Source organism: Verruconis gallopava, assembly GCF_000836295.1.
Source record: "Verruconis gallopava strain CBS 43764 unplaced genomic scaffold supercont1.16, whole genome shotgun sequence".
Classification (NCBI taxonomy): Eukaryota; Fungi; Ascomycota; class Dothideomycetes; order Venturiales; family Sympoventuriaceae; genus Verruconis; species Verruconis gallopava.
This window is the reverse complement of record NW_015622152.1, coordinates 523,153-542,381: the sequence shown is the minus strand read 5'-3', so window position 1 is coordinate 542,381 and position 19,229 is coordinate 523,153. Positions and strand designations below refer to the sequence as shown.

Here is a 19,229-nt window from a genome sequence, read left to right as displayed (position 1 = left end):
TGACTAACATAAGACAATAAACTTATCTTTCCCAGAAAGGCGAGGCTAAATGGTGTCAGGTCGAAGAAGATTTTGAGTCGTACTGTTTGCATAAGAATTGGAACGGTAACGTTGGACTTTTCCGTAAATACCTTCATCATATAGGCTTGAACCGGGAAAATATATCGACAAAGTCGTACTATCTGCTCGAGGTCAATGAGTCAAAAATTGGAAGATCAATAGTTCGCTTTGGTGTATGACTACAATGTAGGGTTGAAAAATGGAAGGCTTAAAAGAATAGCGAAAAAAGCGCTAGAACATATTGGCGTTGGCTTCAAATTGTGAGAGATTTACTCAATCCCGTATCCAACAGCCTGCATAGCCTACAGTAACCCTTGTTGCTTCTGTTGAGTTCGTGTTCACAGCCTCACTAAGGTACAATGCACAGTGATCTGTATGTTCTGGACTGGCAATCATTGTGTCAAAACTTTTCCGCTCCTCATAGAGCACCCAAAACTGCTTCTTCCAAATAACAGCGCAATGATTGACGTGGTCTCGGAAGGAGGTGAAATAATAGTCTTTCTCGGACATTTCGTGAATGCTGTAAATTCTTTGCGTTAAGTCTTCGTCGATGTATGCTGCCCAGCTCTGGTCATCTGCGTATTCTTGAATGAATTCTTCATCATAGCACGGCTCTGGGACCCAGTGATTGAGCAAAATGTCGTACTTGCAGCCCAACGCTCGAGCTTCACGAGGGGAGCTCCCGCATTCTAGCAATTTGGCGTTTGATGTAATGTTGTGTTGAATGTTGACGTCTGGCCGCGAACCGCCGAATGGCAAAGACGAGGAATATAGCCAAATAGCCAGCCATAATAATGAGGTAGCGAGGAATACAAGACCGTGAGAAATCAGTCGTTTACGCTGAGCATTAGCTAGGCGGCGGTTGCGATAGTCTGTGCTGTGTATAAACTCATCTGAAAAGTTGTCTAGGAAAGGTTGATTCTCAGGCTCTTTGTGCTGGGAGTACATAGCGCGCTTCTTGAGGTTAGAATCGAGTTGTAATGCACATCATTTCATCCGCTACGCAGGTAGCCATGTTCTATAATATGTTACTACTCGAAGCATTGACGCCGCCAAGTTGACAAGCCGTCTCACGAATTGTTCCACCCGAGCTTGGGGTTTCAGCGTAGTTGTTCCTAATCGACCTGGACGACAATTTAAGGCATGTGCAGTTTGGTGAGAAACAAAGAACACGTCGATTATGAATAGATCGTTGGCTTAAACAATGGCCCATTATATTGAATGACTGCAGTGCAGCTTTTCGACCGACATCCTGTTGACGGGACAAAGTTGCACGCGGAACAGTTCCGCACTTTCTCACCATTATTACCAGATTGAGCAAAGTAGCACAAGTCTTCGAATCGTGTAGGGCGTTGACAAGTCCAGAACCATGCATTGTATAAATGTACCACAATACCAGTGGGGTGTGACTTAAATTTCGTCAACACAATCGTATTTCGATCGCAAAAGAGTCATGGATGCTAATCAGTTCCGCAAGGCTGCACATGCAGCTATTGAAGAGAGTGAGTTTTCGAGGCGTCAACATTCGTCAGTAAAGTTCTGAAAACGGACAGTCATTCAGTATTATGATACCCTTCCCTCGAGAAAGGTTGTTGCAGATGTTCAACCTGGATATCTTGCACCTCAGCTTCCTGAACAAGCCCCATTGCAGGGGCAGCCATGGGAAGCCGTCCAGAAAGACATTGAGAAATTGATAGTTCCAGGCTTGACGCATTGGCAGCACCCAAATTTTATGGCCTTTTTTCCATCAAATATCAGCTATCCTGGTATCCTTGGAGAATTGTATAGTTCAGTATACTCCGCTCCGGCTTTCAACTGGCTATGCAGCCCGGCTATCACCGAATTGGAGACGGTCATGATGGATTGGGTTGCCCAAATGATCGGTTTGCCAGAATGCTTCCTTAGTAAAACCGAGGGAGGAGGTGTTATTCAAGGTACTGCGAGTGAAGCTGTTGTCACAGTTATGGTCGCCGCTAGGGAACGGGCGTTACGGAGATTAACACAGAGCCATGCGGGCGAGAAGGAGCGGGAAAGCGCAAAGGATGCCCTTAGAGGGAAGCTTGTCGCTTTGGGCAGTGAGCATGCACACTCTTCGACGCAAAAAGGAGCGCTCATAGCTGGGACAAAGATCAGAACGGTTCCAGTCTTCCGGAAGGATGCGTATGGAATGAAAGGCTCAGCATTGAAACGCGTGCTGGAAGATTGCAAGAATGAAGGTCTAGTTCCATACTATATCACTGTAACGCTTGGAACGACAAATACCTGTGCTATAGATGACTTTGAGGAGATTGCTGAAGTTTTGAAAGACTGGCCGGACATCTGGGTTCACGTAGACGCGGCTTACGCAGGATCTGCTTTGTCTTGCCCAGAATATCAGCATTACACCAAGGCTTTCTCATCATTTGACAGCGTGGACTTTAACATGCACAAGTGGATGTTGACCAACTTTGATCTTAGGTACAAAGATTCTTCCTCAAGTTTAGGCTCTGCTGACTTCTCTCTCTCCAAGCTGTCTCTTCATTCGCAAGCGAAGCGATCTCACAAGCTCACTATCGATCACTCCAAGCTACCTCCGGAACACATTCTCAGAGTCTGGTCTAGTCACTGACTACCGTGACTGGCAGATTCCACTCGGTCGTCGCTTTCGATCGTTGAAGGTGTGGTTCGTTCTTCGATCGTATGGAGTCGAAGGTATCCAGAAGTTTATTCGCAGTCACATCAAGCTGGGCGAGTATTTTCACTCTTTGATTAAATCTCGAGGGGACTTGTTCGACGTCCTTGCTGGCCCTGCTTTTGCCCTAACCGTCATTAGCTGTAAACCACGTCAACATCAAAACCTTGTAAAAGCTACTGACGTAGATCCGAGCCATGAGAGATACACGAACGACTTTACTCACGATGCTGAGTCGCAAGCGCGGCTCGACGCGAACGCCCTCACAAAAGCGGTGTACGAGCGTATCAATAAGAAAGGTGAAATTTTCTTGACTAGTACTGTTGTCGGAGGAGTATATGCTATTAGGATTGTCAGCGCAAACACGCAAACAGAAGAGCAATATCTCAGGCGCTGCTTTGACCTTCTGGTGGAGACTACTGAGGCAGTTTTCAAGGACCAGGATCAAGATCGGGTGGTTGTAAATGGTCTGTAAGTGTCAGCGAGATGTACATGGGCAATCGCGATTGAAATTTAAGGAATTAAAGACAAGGTTAAAAAAAGGTGTCTTTGCGGGCTCATCTTGAAATGGCATGTCACATAGGTAATAAAAGAGAGAATAGATAGCTAGTGATATCTTTTCTTAACTACTGCAAATACAGTCACGAATTGCATGTATTTGCAAGGTTACAAGCTATATGTGTGGATGTGATAGTTGTGATGGACAATTGCAGCATCTCGGATATTCTCCTAGTCACGATTCGGCCCACTGGGGGGAGCTTCTGGAACAATGAATCAATGGAAGCCAACAGAGAAGAGTAACTTTAAGTTGATGCTACAGGTCCGGGAATATCGCCATAACGAGCTATTTTGCATTCCTCACGCCAAATTTCCACTCAGGCATCTCCCGAATTTCACGCACGCCTCAATTAAAGTATATGGGAAAAACAAGCTTCCTGTTGGAGATATATACGAACACATGGGCTGTATTGTATCCAAGGAGAACATTGTCCCAGGAGAAGATGATCGCCATCCTTGCCGTCGGCAGTCTCTTTTTCGGCCACAACCACCTGTACAGATCTTAACGCCACCACCAACACCTCACAACCGCAAGCTCAAGCTATCTGAACCATATCTGGAAAATCCGCATAGAAAGTGGCAGAGACGACAAATGGGTAATCAATTGTTTTGTTCAGTACAACATTATTCTGCGCATTCACTCACGCCGCGGTCCACGGACTGTGAGTAAATACAAAGCCTGAAGTATCCGACGATGAGGGAAGAGAAGTAGTCATCCAAAGAAAACCTGTAATTGGTGATAGTTGGAAAGCGCAATCACTTATCATAATTGTAGGTACGATATCGCCAATTCCGGTATCTGGGCAGCAGCTTGAGAATCAAAAAGAGCGAAAAGGGAGCATTGCACGAGTGGGATACTCTCCAGGCACTGCAATCCCGTATTAACAAAACCTACGTTGACAGAATCCAGATGCAAATTCGGTAAAGCGCTTGGAAGTTTTGGCTGTGCAATAATAGGCGAAATCATCAAGCTCAGAATTCAGAACGTCGCAGAACACAATCTCTCAAACTCAAGCCGAATTGTGAATGGGGCGTTTGAAGGTCACCACAAGTCTACGAAAATCATATATTATTATGAAAGAGGCAACAAGATATCTGATTTGATAAGAGTCAGAGGCAGAGAGTCATCTAAGATTACCCACAATGAAGAAAATGTACAGCAATACTGGGGCAACGATCAAGCTCCAGACCAGATACATTTCAATTCAGAAACAGAAGATAGTGTGTTCATCCACGGGACCAGAACTCGGGCATGGAAAACAGTTCGCTAGTGGCCAATTGTCTACGATTTACACGAGAAGCTCTGTCCCAGACCTCGCTGTATCTGGGCTTACAACTAGCGATGCTGAGTCAAAGCTTCGATCGAGTTCGGCACGAGCTGACAACATATACACCTAGTTTCAAAAAAATTGTATTTAGTTCCCTGAACTTCTATACTGCTCCCAACACCTCCTCATACCGGTACTTAGTGTAGCATCACTCACACGCTGTCTACTAACCCATAAACGTTTCGGTCCATCTTCACTCACTATTTCCCTTGCAATGCTATCATCGCAGCCTAAGCGGTACTCATGGACGTACATTTGTAGTCTAAGATGGCTAAAGACATGTGTAACGCTTCCTCTTTCCGTCGTAGGGCTTAATTTTACATTGCGGTCATGCCCGACTATTCTCTGAACAAATATCCGTGACTCTGTCTTTCGTAATTTTAGACTCCAGTTTCTATTCGTTGGTAGTTTGTACGTTGGGAATTGCCACAAAGATGCGAGAAGTCCATTTGGCGGTCGCTGTTCAATCAAATAGTGATCTCCAAGATCTGTGTCTCGTCTAATGATGCATACTGCACATTCCTCTTCGGGAGTTTTCTTTTTCGGTTCGCGTTTAGGGAATAACGAACAATATGCAATTACTTTAGCATCTTGCTCGCTCTGAGGATGTGTGGGTGGCGAAGCACTTTGTGTCGCCAGTCCTGGAAGAGTAGTGAAATCATGTATTGAGCGCTGTGTAGTGGTGTTTGCTTTTGCACTTTTTGCTGTCCGAGAAGCTAGTTCTGTCACTGTTGCTGTTCTTTTGCGTCTTGGTTTGCTTAAGTGACTAGAGTCGCTCTCAGTATCTGCTTTCGCAACCGCTGCCTCGACTTCTTCAAGCTCCAGTTGTTCGCACAAATAGCAGGCGTCCTCGATATCCTCAAGCATGCCAACATCGCTAGAGGTCCTTCCAAGTAATTGCCCTTCGGCGTATGCACGGCATGTTGACTGGATTGGACACTCGTGACACTTTGGCTTTGGTGTACAGATGGTGGATCCAAGCTCCATCAATCCTTGGTTCCATCTTCCTGGAATGTCGCTGAGGCCAGACTCAATGCTACAACTTGTAACATTCTCCACAAGCATTGCTGCTGCCTTCCATAAAAGATCTTCTTTACTTTTCTCTTTGACACGAGCATACAACCCGAGTTGTCTGCATAACACGCGACTAACATTCCCATCTAGGACGGGTGCCGCGTGTCCGAAAGCAATCGATGACACAGCACCAGCAGTGTATCGACCAATCCCTTTGATTTTTCGCAGACTTTCGACATCGCCAGGAATTCTGCCATCCATATCGTTCACTATCTGCTGAGCCGCCTCAAGAAGTCGCGTGGCGCGCGAATAATATCCAAGACCCTTCCATGCTGCTAGTACCTCGTCTTGACTTGCATGAGACAAATCTTCTACGGTTGGCCACTTCGAAATCCAATTATTAAAGTATGGTATAACTACAGACACTCTAGTTTGCTGAAGCATGATCTCGCTAACCCATACTTGATACGCTCGTTCTGATCGTGAGCGCTCCAATTCTTCTTGGTTTCGATCAAATGCAGCTGGGTCAAGCCAAGGTTTCCTCCACGGCATCTTTCGCTTTTCAGAGATCGAGTCAAACCATGTCAGTAGAGATTCGGTGGCGTCGTGGTTACTGAGCAACGGCGCTCGATGGTACGCAACCGAGTGGATCCTATGAGGTGGAAACACGGGCGCACATGATTCTGTATCATCTACGCTCGACAAAAAGGCGTTTGCATCTTTGGTCTCAGACCGACCAATTATTTTTTTGCTTGACATGACTGACCAGGTGACGAAGACGAGATGAAACACGAAATGGGATCAGCCGAAAGCATTTGAAGATCTAAAGTTAATTCACAAGCTCCGGTAAAACTCTTAGTGTGATCAATTGTAATCGCTAGAAAGTATGACTTAATTGACGAAAAGGTAGTTGAGATTCAACGAACTTGTCACTCAGTCCTCGACTTTGGACAAAACTTTACTGTGATGAAATTATGCCTATATGTTCTGCCTTGATCCCTCAGGCACAAACACCCATGATAGATAGTTCTGAATGATGCTACGATTTCAATACTTGGATCATTTCTGCTCTTTAAGCGACACAGTTAGGGGACATTCGGCAGATTTTCCTTTCTCGTATACCGAAAATGGGAAATGCTTAGCAACCTAGGCTAGAGGCTTCCAATTGATCCACGGTAACAGCTGAGAATGGCAAATGGTTCCTTTTATTCCCGCTACCGAGCAAACACTCCCTTTTGTGGAGCCTCGGTTAGCATCTAGGGTTTCTCGGATGCTCCCGCTAGGGTATGCGGACTCTCAACTAGCAGATGAAGTAACTTGTATGCTCCCCGACTGATTCTTGTATTAGAGGGACCTTGCCCTCCACTGAGAGCTGACTAGCGCGCGCTGACTTGCGGGGTAGCTCTTAGGTGCCGCGCGTGAAACCTTTCTTAAGCAGTGGGATATACATCCGTTCCGGGTCCGGGTCCGGGTCCGGTTTTCAAGCAAAATAAATCTATCTAGCAACACAGTCCAACAGTAGTTTTGCATCGGTACTATTACGAACCAAGAACAGCATGCCCACTTCTAAATTTTCTGTGGAAGATCCGTTCACCTACCTTGTAGGCCTGAATAACCACCATGAGTAGGTTGCGTGTTATGCTACCAGGAGAGATTGCTCACAGTTCCATAGATCAGAAGCAGAACCCAACGCGGTGCCGAAGAATCAAAACCTGCCACAGCGACATAAATTAGGTTTGTACCCTGAGCGTATCTCCGGCACCTCTTTCACTGCCAAACGCGCACACAATCGCCAGACTTTCTTATATCGGATCTATCCGTCAACTGCTCAGTCAACATGGAAACGTGTACCGGATCATCCACTGTCTTTAAACTTGAAAGAGAGCGTACAACATCTACCAGACCAATTTGTCTGGCCCCCATTTGAAGTCCAGGCCGACAAGACGCTCATTGATAGCATGAATTTGATTGGTGGAGCTGGTGATCCGACTATCAAAGATGGGATTGCTTATTACTCTTACGCCTGTGGAAAGAGCATGGATGAGAAATCTGCATTCTATAGTGCAGACGGCGATTGGCTTATAGGTACACAGTCGTATAGTAATTTGTTAATCAGGTTAGCTAACATAGCAAATAGTCCCCCAACTCGGTGTTCTCGACATTCAGACAGAAATGGGAATGCTTCGAGTTCGACCAAGAGAAATATGCGTCATTCCACGCGGAATTCGTTGGAGAGCTGCCGTTCACTCCAGCCCTGCCCGTGGGCACATCGTGGAGACATTTAGTGGCCATATAGATGTACCAGAAATCGGCGTCTCAGGTACACTTTGTCTTGCGAATGTGAGAGATTTTGAGATTCCAATTGCAAAGTACGTCGATATCGAGGAACCAACAACAGTTTATGCGAAGTTTGGTGGAATGTTACACAAAGCAAATATGATCGGTAGTGCATTCAATGCTGTGGGTTGGCAAGGTAACTACTATCCTTTCAAATATGACTTAGGAAAATTTATGCCTCTGGGGTCGACGCTTTACGACCATCAAGATCCATCAATTTTCACGGTCTTAACGTGCCCTTCCAGCATGCCAGACCATCCGGCATTGGACTTTTTGTACATGGGTCCTCGGTGGTTTGTCATGGAGGACACCTTCCAACTACCATATTTCCATCGCAATGTCATGTCGGAATTTTCAGGTGTGATCAGTGGAGGTTTTGACCTGTCAAAAGTTCCGAAGCCCATGTGGGGTATGTGTGGGCTGAACAATAGCGTCAGCCCTCATGGTTTGAGCAAGGAAGAAGTTGAAGAGGCGATGTCGAAGAAGCTAGAACCGGAACGTGTACCCGAGAATCATGTTGGCTTTTTGTTTGAGAGTTGGTACGGGTGTTCCAACCGTTCTTGAAAATTATGTGCTAACGCAGTGATGCAGTTTCCAGATTGGTATAACCGAATGGGCGCTCAAAAGAGCCATTCCGACAAACCGTAGGTCAGATTTTGGAGGGTTTAAGAAATACTTTAAGACTTCTAAGATCTAAGCATTTTTGACAAGACCATATACATGGAATGACAAAATTACACTCAATGGAAAAAACAACTTTCAGCGAGAGATGAATGTATTTGTAAACTCAAAGTTTGCCAGTAAATATATGATCAATATTGAAGAGAGCTCGTGTAAGCCGCCTCACGTGCTAAATCACGGTTTTCCAAGGGATCCACAATTAGACACTACGCGATTTGCGATGAACGCGTCCATTTTGTAGACGATTGTGAGCTCGATCGTACCTATTCGACGTATTATCACTAAATAATCTAAGATAGGGAGTCAGCCCTACCCCGCATGATTCGGGGGTTGCGACTCGACGCGTGAGCCGGCATGTGACATGCAGCTTTGCTTGATCCTCGGAAAGACGGCTATTTGTTGGTTTGCATTCGTAAAGATTGTATAACTTCCCGGTGACTGTTGGAAATTCTGAAACTGAGACCAAGGAAAATCGAAATCCAGCTTGTACCCACTATGAAGGTTCCGTCGACCAACATCAAACTACCAAATCAGGTACCCAAGCATGTTCAATATGAATTCCTCTTTCTGCCAGACCCAGTTCCTACGGCCATGATTACGCTGCCAGTAAAGAAATCAGCGACAATTGAAGATCCCAAATCGGCGGACGGACAAGTTTGGGAGAGCATTCTGAAAAAGATTGAAGCTTCGCCTGGCTACCAACGACTGTACTGGGGACGTTGGATTGAGAGCGAGAATAAGGTCCAGCTTCATGTTGCGCGCGAGAAGAATAAGCAGAACAAGGACTTTTTGAAGTCCGAAACATGGAAACAAATCCTGGAGACAGCCCAGCAGTTAGCACCAGAGGGAGTCGATGTTCAGAAGGATGTTGTAGTTCGTCATGCGCAACTCAATCATTTCTCCTCCGGCTCTAGAGCCCTTGGCGGCGGAGCTCCTTATACGGGTACTGCAATTTACTTTGCTACAGGACGACGTAATTGGAATGCTGTTTGGGACTTGTGGACCACCATCGTGCCTACTGTGCCTGGATGTATGGGTGCCTCAGGTGGCTGGATTACTGACGACGTTGCCATACCGGGAGCCCCTACGAATATGAAAGGAGGTGGTAAATGGAAGAACTGCTTCATCGCTTGGGTTGGATGGGAATCGATAGAAGCTCATGATGCATTCCACCACACTCCGGAGTTCAGGAAACGGGGAGTGATTCTTCAGGAGGCGAACTTTGGCTACACGGAGTATGGTCATGTCTCTTTCACCCATGCCAGGGAGAAATGGGAATTGCCGCATGCAAAACTGTAGAAACTTCTGAATTGAATGGACAGGAACCAACAAGTCATATTGTACACCTTAGTGTACGGGGTTCGCTGTGTACAGAAATACAAAACATTCTAGCCCCTTAGAATGCACCGTCGACAGTGATTAGCTAAGGCTACACCATTGCCAAGCTACTCTCTGATATTTGCGGATATCTCATGTAGATTAATCACATGTTTGAGTACGACCTGAAAGTTTGAGTTCGAATAGTAGTTTTCCTAGATCTTCGCTGCAATCTATCTACTTAGTCGCAAAACTTGCAAGCTAGATGGATTGTCCCTAGGACTATTCAAAAAAATGCAAAAGACCAGTCTAGACACTGCAAAAATTGTCTTGCGACTAGGACAAGAGTGACGGAAAGAGAGGGCTTTGCATCTTGCATAAGGGCGCTCAAGCACAGAAAAAAAAGGACCAGCTATATATTTAACTGCCTCAGCGCATATTTCAACTAAAAGAGAATATGCAAAGTGTGCAATAATCTAATGGCATACTTAGACCTAGGGACAACAGAAGTTTGTTTACTCCTAGTGTACATGAGAGGCATGACGAACGCATCGTTGTTGCAATGACTGATTGACGGTCAATAAAGGGAGGATAGAGAGGAAAACTCGAGTAATCAATCAAATTAACAACAATGATTAACCCACTTGGCATAACTTTTTTTCAGTTCAAGTTCGACTTGGTCCAATGCAACGAGCACAGGCATGGACGAGACTGCTGACATAATACAGTAGTTTTCCTTGTCCTTTCTGTCGAAGCGTGACAGTAGAGCAATGTCAACGCAGCTATTCAACGCAGGCTATATCTGCCGCCACTGTCGCACGCGTATCGCCCGCCAAAATCATCGCTTCGCTTCATCGGAAGCTAGACGACGGGCGACGATCCCAGATGGTCCAGTACGAACACGATTTGCACCATCCCCGACGGGTTACCTGCACTTCGGATCGATTCGCACAGCTTTGTTCAATTATCTTATAGCGAAGCGAACAAATGGCAAATTTTTGCTCCGGATAGAAGATACAGATCAGAAGCGCACAATACAAGGCGCCGAGGAACGCATTCTCAACGATCTACGATGGCTTGGGCTTCGTTGGGATGAAGGTCCAGAAGTAGGCGGACCGTATGGACCGTATAGGCAGTCAGAGCGCAGTGCGTTGTACAAGGCGCATTCAGAAGAATTGATAGAGTCTGGGCATGCGTATCGCTGCTTCTGCTCAGCTGAAACGTTACAGAAGAAGGGTCAGCAGCGAAGTCAATCCGGACTGGCCACGATGTATGATCGAACATGTTATCATCTCTCCGCCGAAGAGTCGAAAGCAAGAGTTGCTTACGGGGAAAAATATACTGTGCGTTTAAGAGCGCCAGAAAAGCCAGTTGCTTATAATGACATTGTTGGAGGACCATACATAATGTCGGAGATGGCAGCAAGACGTGCCGCAGCACAGGGCGTATACGATGACTTCATTCTCATCAAGCAAGATGGGTTGCCAACATACCATTTCGCTAATGTGGTAGATGACCATCATATGAAGATCACACATGTCATCAGAGGCGTTGAATGGCAGATCTCAACGCCGAAGCATCTTAACTTATATGATGCGTTCGGATGGGTGGCACCTTCTTTTGGCCACATCGGACTGTTGTTAAATGAGGATGGGACCAAAATGAGCAAGAGGGATAAGACATTCGATCTACATATGTTCAAGAAGGACGGCGTACTGCCCGAGGCACTTATAAACTTTCTCGCACTATTTGGATGGTCGCATGCGCAGCGAAGTGATTATATGAGCTTGAAAGACCTTGAGCATAACGTAAGAGATCTCTATGAGGTTTTAGCTGCCATATTCTAACTGGTGCCCACAGTTTGACCTCAATCTGTCGAATACGAATCCCACGGTATCTCTCGCCAAACTTTGGTTTCTTGCCCCAAAGCATGCTATGAAACGAGTTGAGAATGGTGGGGAGGCCTTAGACGAAATGCTTGACAATTTCTGCAGTGCTGTGCAGACAGTCATGGCCGAAGAATTTGCAGAGAGAGAAAAACTAGAGGAGGGCTTGAATCCCTCTGCGCATCGTGGATACGTGAAACGTGTCCTAATCGCAGATGCAAAAAATTATGTTTCTGCCGTCGACTTCGCAAGAACGCATTCTTACTTCTTTCTTAAAAGTCCAGTGATCTCCGAGACCATTGCTGAGAGGAAAGCGAAGGCAGTCAGAGAAGCGCTATGCTCTAGCCTAAACAGTGCCTTTCGTGATGGTTCTGTGGACAAGCGATTGCTTCCCGCCCCAGATGAGACGAACGAGTATCTCCAGGACCTATACTCAAAAGCCACGGATGATGCTATCAAAGCGGTAACACAAACTCAAAGCGAGACCGGAGAGCGAATCAAGAAAAAGGAGTTCTGGCAAATCCTGCGAGTCCTGCTCACAGGTGGCCAAAAGGGCCCCAGTTTAGTTGAGACGATGGAAATATTGGGCCTTGAACGCGTAATAGAAAGGTTGAGTTCCCAGCCTAACTATGAAGACAATGTCTCCTGAAAAGCAAGTACATTCTCATCAGTTCCGCCATGCGCCTAGTACAATTCTAGTCATCCGAAGAAGAGGGTGGAGCAATAGGATGTTTCCCCGCATTCGGTCATGGAAACCCCGAGTCGAGGCCATTTACGGTCATAACAGAAAAAGGATTTATGTATATACTAAGTTGCAAAAAATCTCTACTTCACTGCATTTTATTTTCAATCTATATTGCCGTAATGGCCCAAAGCACAGAATACAGAAACCGGCTAGCAATTATTGCTGGAGGGATAGGTAGGCCTAGTCAGATTATTTTGCGGTGGTGTGATCACTCGAGCCCAATGGGATCGAAATTCTAGGTCATAAATTTTCTTTACATGAATGTGCATCATCTTCGACTGAACCATAAAGGAAAAGATCGAGCATATACTTCGTGGATGGCACATTTGTTGAATCCATAACTGACGGCGAAAAGGTGGGCTTGGTTCATCCATTGCTGTCCTGCTGCGATCCAAAGGCTGCCGTTTAGCTCTCCTGTATGCACCTTTCGAAGCTTCGCGACGTGACGAAGTGCTGCAAGATGTCTACGGCACCGCCAATCCTGAAGGCATACGTACATACGAAGCAGATATCACTTCCGAATCTTCTGTCTCCATTGCTTTCGAGGCAATATATTTCGATGCCATCGTTGATGAAGTCTTCCCAAGTATCCTCATCAACTCTGCCGGTTATGTGACGGTACAGCCATTGGAGCAAACAAGTGTTGAGGAAGCAAATAGAAATTTCTCGGTCAATTTGCTAGGGCCATTTATTACAGGAAACGCTTTCTTTCACCTCTATCAAGCTATGAAGAAGAAAATTCGGGATAATGGTGGGGTCAATGTACCTCCAGGACGCATTGTCTCCCTTTCTAGTCAAGCTTCACATCTTGCTCTTGACGGTCATGGGGTGTATTGCGCCTCAAAAGCGGGATTGAATGCTCTTGTACGCTGTCAAGCTAACGAGTGGGCTCGTTATGGCATTACATCAAATACTGTTTCTCCTACCGTAGCATTGACGGCGCTGGGCAAGAAGGCCTGGGGTGAGGGCAAGCAGAGGGAAGATCATCTTGCACGGATTCCGACCGGCCGATTTGTGGAACCAGAGGAAGTTGCCAGGACCATTGAATGGCTCTGTCAAGATGGAGCGGGAATGGTTAATGGTGCCGATGTGAGGGTCGATGGGGGCTTTACTATCAGCGGAGGGTTCACTGTACCAATTACGGAATACTAAGGTGTAAAGGACCCTCCCAATTTCTTTTCCTGCTGTAGAAAGGAATCAATTTTCTTGCCTGGTCATATATACCTCTCGAAACAACCAATCAGCAACGTTGGCATGAATTTCAAGCGTCCTCTTCTTCCACTCCTTTCTTCGCTTTCCAATTTCCAGTGGCCAGCGTTGATTAAAGCCATGTTCCAGGTCTTTCAATTCTTCCCAAGTAACATTACCACTCTTCCAGCCTGTTCGACCATCCCCAAGTGGCTCCCTTTTCTTTTCAGACTCAGCTAGCTCAAGATCCGCATATCTTATCGCCGCATCTCGAGCTTCGCCAAAGAGGACATCATATTCGCAACCGAGAATGTAAATTTTCTCAGGCAATTTACTCCTCTCAGCCCAGAGGGGTGATGCAAGAGGATTCTTGAGATCATGTTTGTGATGGCGGCCAAGATAGATCCAGTTGAAGTTTTTCATACCGCGGGCCAGAATATCTCTCCGATTTGGCGGTGGTGTGGAGTCCGATTTCCTTTGATGTACTGTTCGAACAAAGTCAGTGACTGGATAGTACGCAACGACGCCCTTTATCTTCTTGTGCAAATTGTTCATTTGAGGTCCTGTGAGCGCAAGGTTGCCGCCCGCTGAGTAGCCTATAATCGCAACTCTGGCTTTATCAACCGGGAGGTCAGGATCATCAAGTACGCATTGAATTAAGGTAGCCACATCTTTGACAGGCACGGGAAATCGATTAGGCACTTTTCGATAGTTGATGCTTACTACGCATATTCCATATTTGTGGCAAAAGATCGCATTGTCTCTGTCGTCAAGAAATGGGTGACCTATCATGAAACCTCCTCCGTGTATGTCAATGAGGAGAGGAAGAAGTCGAGCGTCACTACCAGAAACATGGGACTTTGGGATCCACACGTGATTTGGTAGTTGAGGTAGCTCCGGATAATACTTGACGAAGGTTGGTCGTTGATCTTGGTCCCGATTTTTCATGTTTGTCATGTAGAACCCGTACAAAGAGACCAAACCTTGCGCATTTTTTACTCCGAATTTGAGCACAGGTCGGACTAGGATACCAGGCACGTTGTGATTCCCATTATCAATACTGTCGCAGCCCATTGTAAGATGGGTTCAACAATAGTGGAAGAGAAGTCGACTGATTTATCAAAGGTCCAGCAGAAATGGCTTAGAAAAGACAAGGGGCGTTTGTTGAAGATGATGATTTGTACCTTTTGAGATGAACCAGACCTTTATAATGCTGCCGTCCACCACGGAATCCACCCCAAGCGTTTACCGAAGCTGCACATGACTTTGATCATCTTCAGTCAACCGCGGTTACAAACCCTAATTCAATCAGAAAACCTAGAGCCCCTCGATGCCACAAACCAAATCATTTTCCTTGAAGCGGCAGTCCTACTCTGCGTGCACGGTGTTGACACCAAAGTGACACTGGCAGGAAACCTTTCCCATGAGTTGCTTCAGAGCACAGCGCGTTTGAACAGCATTGCGGGATGTGATCGACTCTGGGATTTTATCTCCGACAAATAATGCGAGACTCGTGAGATAAAATTAGGCGGCTTCGAGAGTTTTATCCCTTTGCACTGGAGCATCATTTTCTTTTCGTAATCCTATGAAGCACAACCAAGCCCCTGGCATGGAAGCTGGGAGAGAAAGTCAACATCTAGCGAGAGTTAGTCAAGCTTCGGAACGTAAGTTCGCTGTTGTGCGAAGTGCATAGAATGATCTTCATTTTTCCTTGCAAGGCTCACAAAAATCTCTATATAGTCCGATTTGTTGCTCATTCACTTCTGAAGCTTTGACAAGTTTGTTGTGAGCTCAGAGATCTCGTCCATAGTAGAACCAATCAATTTATGATATGTTAAAGTAGAAAAAGAACCATGTGGCTATGAAGTGAACGGTGAAAATTCTTCCTATTCAATCATTCCAGTTTTTCCTCCGAATAGTAAGCGAGCTAGGAGAATGGTTCAAACTCTGAGAGAACAGAGTAAGCATGCCATGTATAAGTCGTATTGCCAACGTCACCCAGACGTCTCCTAATGTTAGCTTTCTAACATAAAATGCAAGGTATATCAATGTTTAGGGCGGAAAATAACAGAGATCTGAAAATTACAACACAATGTTGTGTAATTTGAGGCGGAGAATTCCAGGGAACTATTTAATTTGCTAGGAGCAGCACATGTCTTCGTCCACAAGTGTCTAAACCAGGGACTGTCCGCATAGAATGCTGAAACACGGCATGGCTTAATTTATCCCCAGTAAGAGATGTTGCGTCAGATGGAATGCTCTAGTAAATCGCTACATAAACTTCTTTTATCTAGGACCTAGTTTTTCGAGCGCACGCGCACCTTGCTCGGCCCATTCTTCCTTTGAAATCCACATGTCATTCTTGTCTGCCATCTGCATGCATGTCAGAATAAACTCGCGATCCAATTGGATGAACTATACTCACGATATTTGCTAGCACAGCACCACCTAAAAATACCATATGTCTTCTACGGGGAGGATCTTCTATCCTGACCTTAAATTTCTGTAGTACTCATTAGTACGAGAATTCAAAATTACTTAGATCACTGAATCTCACATTTAATCGCTCAGGATTGCCCTGCAAAACCCTGGTAAGCCACAATTGCTTCAATTCCTTTTCCAGTCGACTAGGAAGACCTGGATACATGCTGCTACCACCAGACAGGACAATAGCCTTGTACAGGCTGCTTCTCACATCGACATCTGCAGCTTGAATGGTGTTGAAAAGAAATTCTGCGATTCCTGGCTGTTCAACGTCAACCAGATGTGGTTGAAACAGACACTCCGGGGCTTCGAATCGCTCGCTGCCCACTCGGATGACTCGCCCATCAGGAAGAGTATATGACTCCACAAGTACAGTCGTCTCTTCGCTAAGCCGCTGATCGAGCTCGAGATCATATGAAACGTAGCAAAGCTTCTCCTTGATCTGGCGCACTGTCTCAAAATCCGCTGTTCTGTTGAGTGCATAGCCTCTGCGCAAAAGTAAAGAGATCAGATTCCTTGTCACGTCTCTTCCTGCAACGTCTAAACGTCTTGTCAAGTGATTTAGTACGGTGCTCTCGTATACAGGCACAATGTGCGTAACACCATCTCCACTGTCAACAACGACACCTGAGCTGAGACCCTGGGCGTACAACGCGAGCACTGCCTGGATGGCGACGTAAACGCCACCAAATCCGTAGCGCTCGAACATGACTTCGCACATTTGTTCGCGGTTCTTGAGCGGGTTAAGTGGTGGCTCTGTGAGCAGGATCTTGCGACCGGTGGGATCTAGGCGCATTTTCTCGAAGAAGGTGTAGTCCCAAAGGTGTTGCATATCGTCCCAGCGTTTTACAATACCATTTTCCATCTATCATCTACATCAGCTCCTGAAATTCTCTGAATCTGCCCGCGTATCCTACTGGATAGGTGATTTGCAACATCGAGCGGGCGGCGGCGGCCTCGTCGCCGCACATGATGTCCTTGATGACGACATCACCCAGTGTCGCATCTCGTTCCTCTGATCGGAGTATCGGTCGACCGACTATGGAAGGGTACTGGTGATCCGGAAAGTTCTACATTGAAGACGCCCTGTCAGCTTCTTTACGGTACATACTGCGCCCACCTGCAAGCACACACCTGGCCAGCGAAACCTGCTTTGAGGAAACCAGTGCCTCCGTCAAGCACGATTGGCGCCTCAGACATATTTCTCGCTGGTGAGAAGATTGGGGAATTTGTCGAGGAGTGGACTGGATTTTGGTATGCTCGTGAGGCAGCCGAATAATATGTAGCTTATAGCTTGCTGTGGAGGGGTGACGAAGTGCGTCAGGTAGGGTAAAGTCCACTTGCAAGCCACCTTCGACCATGCGCCACAAGTGTGGATCTCAATTCGCACTTAATTTCTTCTGAGTCTGTAATTCTGATCTCAATATTTTCGCTGTCCCTCCTCCCCGTATACAACTACGAAGCATACCTTTAAGCCATCTCAAGTTCAAATCTGGTGACAAGAGATGTGGAACTAGAGTCATATAGGAAGCGGTACGTTCGCTTTTATACTTGGTGTTTTCCTAATCCTCATGATTACACAAAAGCATTCTTTAATCTGTCAATCCACTGAACGATGCTGTGTCCATCTAGGTGTTGTCAAACTTATAAATGACCATCGCACACCTGAACCTGCATTCTTGAATTTGGTTGATAGTTTGTACTCATCCCAGATACAGGAACTCCAATGCTCGCACCTGACGGTCTGACCACCCTCAACTGCGGCACTTGGCGCGTAAGTTTAGAGCATCCAGAAGGACGGCGGACTCGCGATCAAATTGGGCTTGCGGTTGAGTCTAGGTTGAAATCACAGTCAAGTCCGGTGAATGTTGAAGGCATGAAGTCCCTATATTCATTTACTTTTATTAAACCAAATGCCGAACTACTGAGTAGAAAATGACCCTTCGCAATGGTCTTCGTGACGCAAGCCGCATGCAATTAGCTGGTACGCAGTGATGTAGTTCTAGATACTGATGCTCTTGTTTTCTACCGAGAAGTATATGCAATGAGAAAACAGCATAACTACCAAATCATATATGTAGAGGTTAGGAAGTCAGTCGTTGCATAAGGGCCGAAACCTCGTTGGGATTTTTTCCCACAACTAGCTATTGGGAGTTAAATGGTGACCTGAGCGGATAATAAATCAAAACGGACCGAGTACGAAACTTCATATATACTATCGCGAGACTCATTTATCTAAGTAATGAATGATCCTCGCGATATTTTGGTCTGCTATTTGAGAATCAAGTCATCCCTTAATTCTCGCATTGTTATTCATTTTTTAATTCTATGCTAGTTAACGCGGTGTATATGTTACATTTCCGGCACAGATCCATAGTACCATAGACATTTGGGAATTATCCTCTTTAAGGAAGCCAGAGTGCTCTAATTGACTCCTCTATTATTGCGCGAAAGCATTGGGTCATTGCAACATGTTTCTCTGGCTTAGGCCATCTGGACTTAATCGTTGCTCCCGACTTCGTATTTTGCATAGCTCCGTCACCTACAGCGCGAACATGAAGGAACTCAAAGATCATGTGCAAGGCTGAAACTCAGGCTGTCTCACTGACCTAAGTTTCGGCCGTATTCTATCGGGTCCTGCCAAGCCGTAGCTCCGTGCAAATGTTTTGTTTTTATTTCGAAACTAAGCAGTGTCGTTGCTTGGCCACATCGGTTCTCAACGTTTGTTAGCCCCGTTTTTATCAGTTTCATCAGTCGACTTCGCAAGCTCATCCAAAACAGGCAAGTCACTGGAAGACATCTCCTGATCTTAGTTGTAGGTGTATACGGTTTTACGTTGCAAAGCTAGAAGAACAGTAGAAAAAGGAAATGTTCATTCAGCTATCTTTTCTAACAACGGCCGTGTAATAAGCTTTCCCGCGCAAGACCTCGCACACAGTACGCAGCGGCGCGTTCAAGAA

At 45.9% G+C, this 19,229-nt stretch overlaps 9 protein-coding genes across 9 annotated transcripts; 5 read left to right on the top strand and 4 right to left on the bottom strand.

Annotated features, from left to right (window-relative positions):
- Positions 1-289: 289 nt before the first annotated feature.
- Positions 290-1,283, bottom strand: PV09_05384 (uncharacterized protein). Its single transcript, XM_016358882.1, has 2 exons — positions 1,135-1,283; positions 290-1,078 (listed from the first exon to the last, which is right to left on the bottom strand). The coding sequence occupies exon 2, from the start codon at positions 1,006-1,008 to the stop codon at positions 334-336; it is 675 nt and encodes a 224-aa protein (XP_016213501.1). The 5' UTR covers positions 1,009-1,078; positions 1,135-1,283; the 3' UTR covers positions 290-333.
- Positions 1,284-1,442: 159 nt separating this feature from the next.
- Positions 1,443-3,403, top strand: PV09_05383 (uncharacterized protein). Its single transcript, XM_016358881.1, has 3 exons — positions 1,443-1,562; positions 1,614-2,517; positions 2,570-3,403. The coding sequence occupies exons 1-3, from the start codon at positions 1,514-1,516 to the stop codon at positions 3,204-3,206; spliced, it is 1,590 nt and encodes a 529-aa protein (XP_016213500.1). The 5' UTR covers positions 1,443-1,513; the 3' UTR covers positions 3,207-3,403.
- A 1,301-nt stretch (positions 3,404-4,704) lies between these two features.
- Positions 4,705-6,562, bottom strand: PV09_05382 (A/G-specific adenine glycosylase; the record flags this gene model as incomplete). The annotated part of the gene is made up of 1 exon (XM_016358880.1): positions 4,705-6,562. The coding sequence occupies exon 1, from the start codon at positions 6,388-6,390 to the stop codon at positions 4,705-4,707; it is 1,686 nt and encodes a 561-aa protein (XP_016213499.1). The 5' UTR covers positions 6,391-6,562.
- A 136-nt stretch (positions 6,563-6,698) lies between these two features.
- On the top strand, positions 6,699-8,823 carry PV09_05381 (homogentisate 1,2-dioxygenase). The gene is made up of 5 exons (XM_016358879.1): positions 6,699-6,950; positions 7,034-7,255; positions 7,304-7,716; positions 7,769-8,507; positions 8,560-8,823. Exons 2-5 carry the CDS (start codon positions 7,188-7,190, stop codon positions 8,663-8,665), a joined length of 1,326 nt encoding a protein of 441 aa, XP_016213498.1. The 5' UTR covers positions 6,699-6,950; positions 7,034-7,187; the 3' UTR covers positions 8,666-8,823.
- Positions 8,824-8,924: 101 nt separating this feature from the next.
- Positions 8,925-10,152, top strand: PV09_05380 (uncharacterized protein). Its single transcript, XM_016358878.1, has one exon. The coding sequence runs from the start codon at positions 9,145-9,147 to the stop codon at positions 9,946-9,948; it is 804 nt and encodes a 267-aa protein (XP_016213497.1). The 5' UTR covers positions 8,925-9,144; the 3' UTR covers positions 9,949-10,152.
- Positions 10,153-10,736: 584 nt separating this feature from the next.
- On the top strand, positions 10,737-12,501 carry PV09_05379 (glutamate-tRNA ligase; the record flags this gene model as incomplete). The annotated part of the gene is made up of 2 exons (XM_016358877.1): positions 10,737-11,774; positions 11,827-12,501. The coding sequence occupies 2 exons, from the start codon at positions 10,737-10,739 to the stop codon at positions 12,499-12,501; spliced, it is 1,713 nt and encodes a 570-aa protein (XP_016213496.1).
- Positions 12,502-12,716: 215 nt separating this feature from the next.
- On the top strand, positions 12,717-13,749 carry PV09_05378 (uncharacterized protein; the record flags this gene model as incomplete). The annotated part of the gene is made up of 2 exons (XM_016358876.1): positions 12,717-12,771; positions 12,953-13,749. 2 exons carry the CDS (start codon positions 12,717-12,719, stop codon positions 13,747-13,749), a joined length of 852 nt encoding a protein of 283 aa, XP_016213495.1.
- Positions 13,750-13,794: 45 nt separating this feature from the next.
- Positions 13,795-14,859, bottom strand: PV09_05377 (uncharacterized protein; the record flags this gene model as incomplete). Its single annotated transcript, XM_016358875.1, has 1 exon — positions 13,795-14,859. One exon carries the CDS (start codon positions 14,857-14,859, stop codon positions 13,795-13,797), a length of 1,065 nt encoding a protein of 354 aa, XP_016213494.1.
- Positions 14,860-15,861: 1,002 nt separating this feature from the next.
- Positions 15,862-17,627, bottom strand: PV09_05376 (uncharacterized protein). The gene is made up of 5 exons (XM_016358874.1): positions 17,404-17,627; positions 17,187-17,339; positions 16,343-17,134; positions 16,211-16,288; positions 15,862-16,158 (listed from the first exon to the last, which is right to left on the bottom strand). Exons 1-5 carry the CDS (start codon positions 17,467-17,469, stop codon positions 16,072-16,074), a joined length of 1,176 nt encoding a protein of 391 aa, XP_016213493.1. The 5' UTR covers positions 17,470-17,627; the 3' UTR covers positions 15,862-16,071.
- Positions 17,628-19,229: the final 1,602 nt, after the last annotated feature.

Bases quoted from the DNA above. Each gene is read 5' to 3' on its own strand.
- PV09_05384 (XM_016358882.1), bottom strand. From the start codon at position 1,008: ATGTACTCCCAGCACAAAGAGCCTGAGAATCAACCTTTCCTAGACAAC.
- PV09_05383 (XM_016358881.1), top strand. From the start codon at position 1,514: ATGGATGCTAATCAGTTCCGCAAGGCTGCACATGCAGCTATTGAAGAG. The intron at 1,563-1,613 runs GTGAGTTTTCGA...GAAAACGGACAG, and splicing joins ACATGCAGCTATTGAAGAGA to TCATTCAGTATTATGATACC. The intron at 2,518-2,569 runs GTACAAAGATTC...TCTCTCTCCAAG, and splicing joins TTGACCAACTTTGATCTTAG to CTGTCTCTTCATTCGCAAGC.
- PV09_05381 (XM_016358879.1), top strand. From the start codon at position 7,188: ATGCCCACTTCTAAATTTTCTGTGGAAGATCCGTTCACCTACCTTGTA. The intron at 7,256-7,303 runs GTAGGTTGCGTG...ACAGTTCCATAG, and splicing joins GGCCTGAATAACCACCATGA to ATCAGAAGCAGAACCCAACG. The intron at 8,508-8,559 runs GTACGGGTGTTC...GCAGTGATGCAG, and splicing joins GGCTTTTTGTTTGAGAGTTG to TTTCCAGATTGGTATAACCG.
- PV09_05380 (XM_016358878.1), top strand. From the start codon at position 9,145: ATGAAGGTTCCGTCGACCAACATCAAACTACCAAATCAGGTACCCAAG.
- PV09_05376 (XM_016358874.1), bottom strand. From the start codon at position 17,469: ATGTCTGAGGCGCCAATCGTGCTTGACGGAGGCACTGGTTTCCTCAAA. The intron at 16,289-16,342 runs GTGAGATTCAGT...TGAGTACTACAG, and splicing joins GCAATCCTGAGCGATTAAAT to AAATTTAAGGTCAGGATAGA. The intron at 16,159-16,210 runs GTGAGTATAGTT...ACATGCATGCAG, and splicing joins GTGCTGTGCTAGCAAATATC to ATGGCAGACAAGAATGACAT.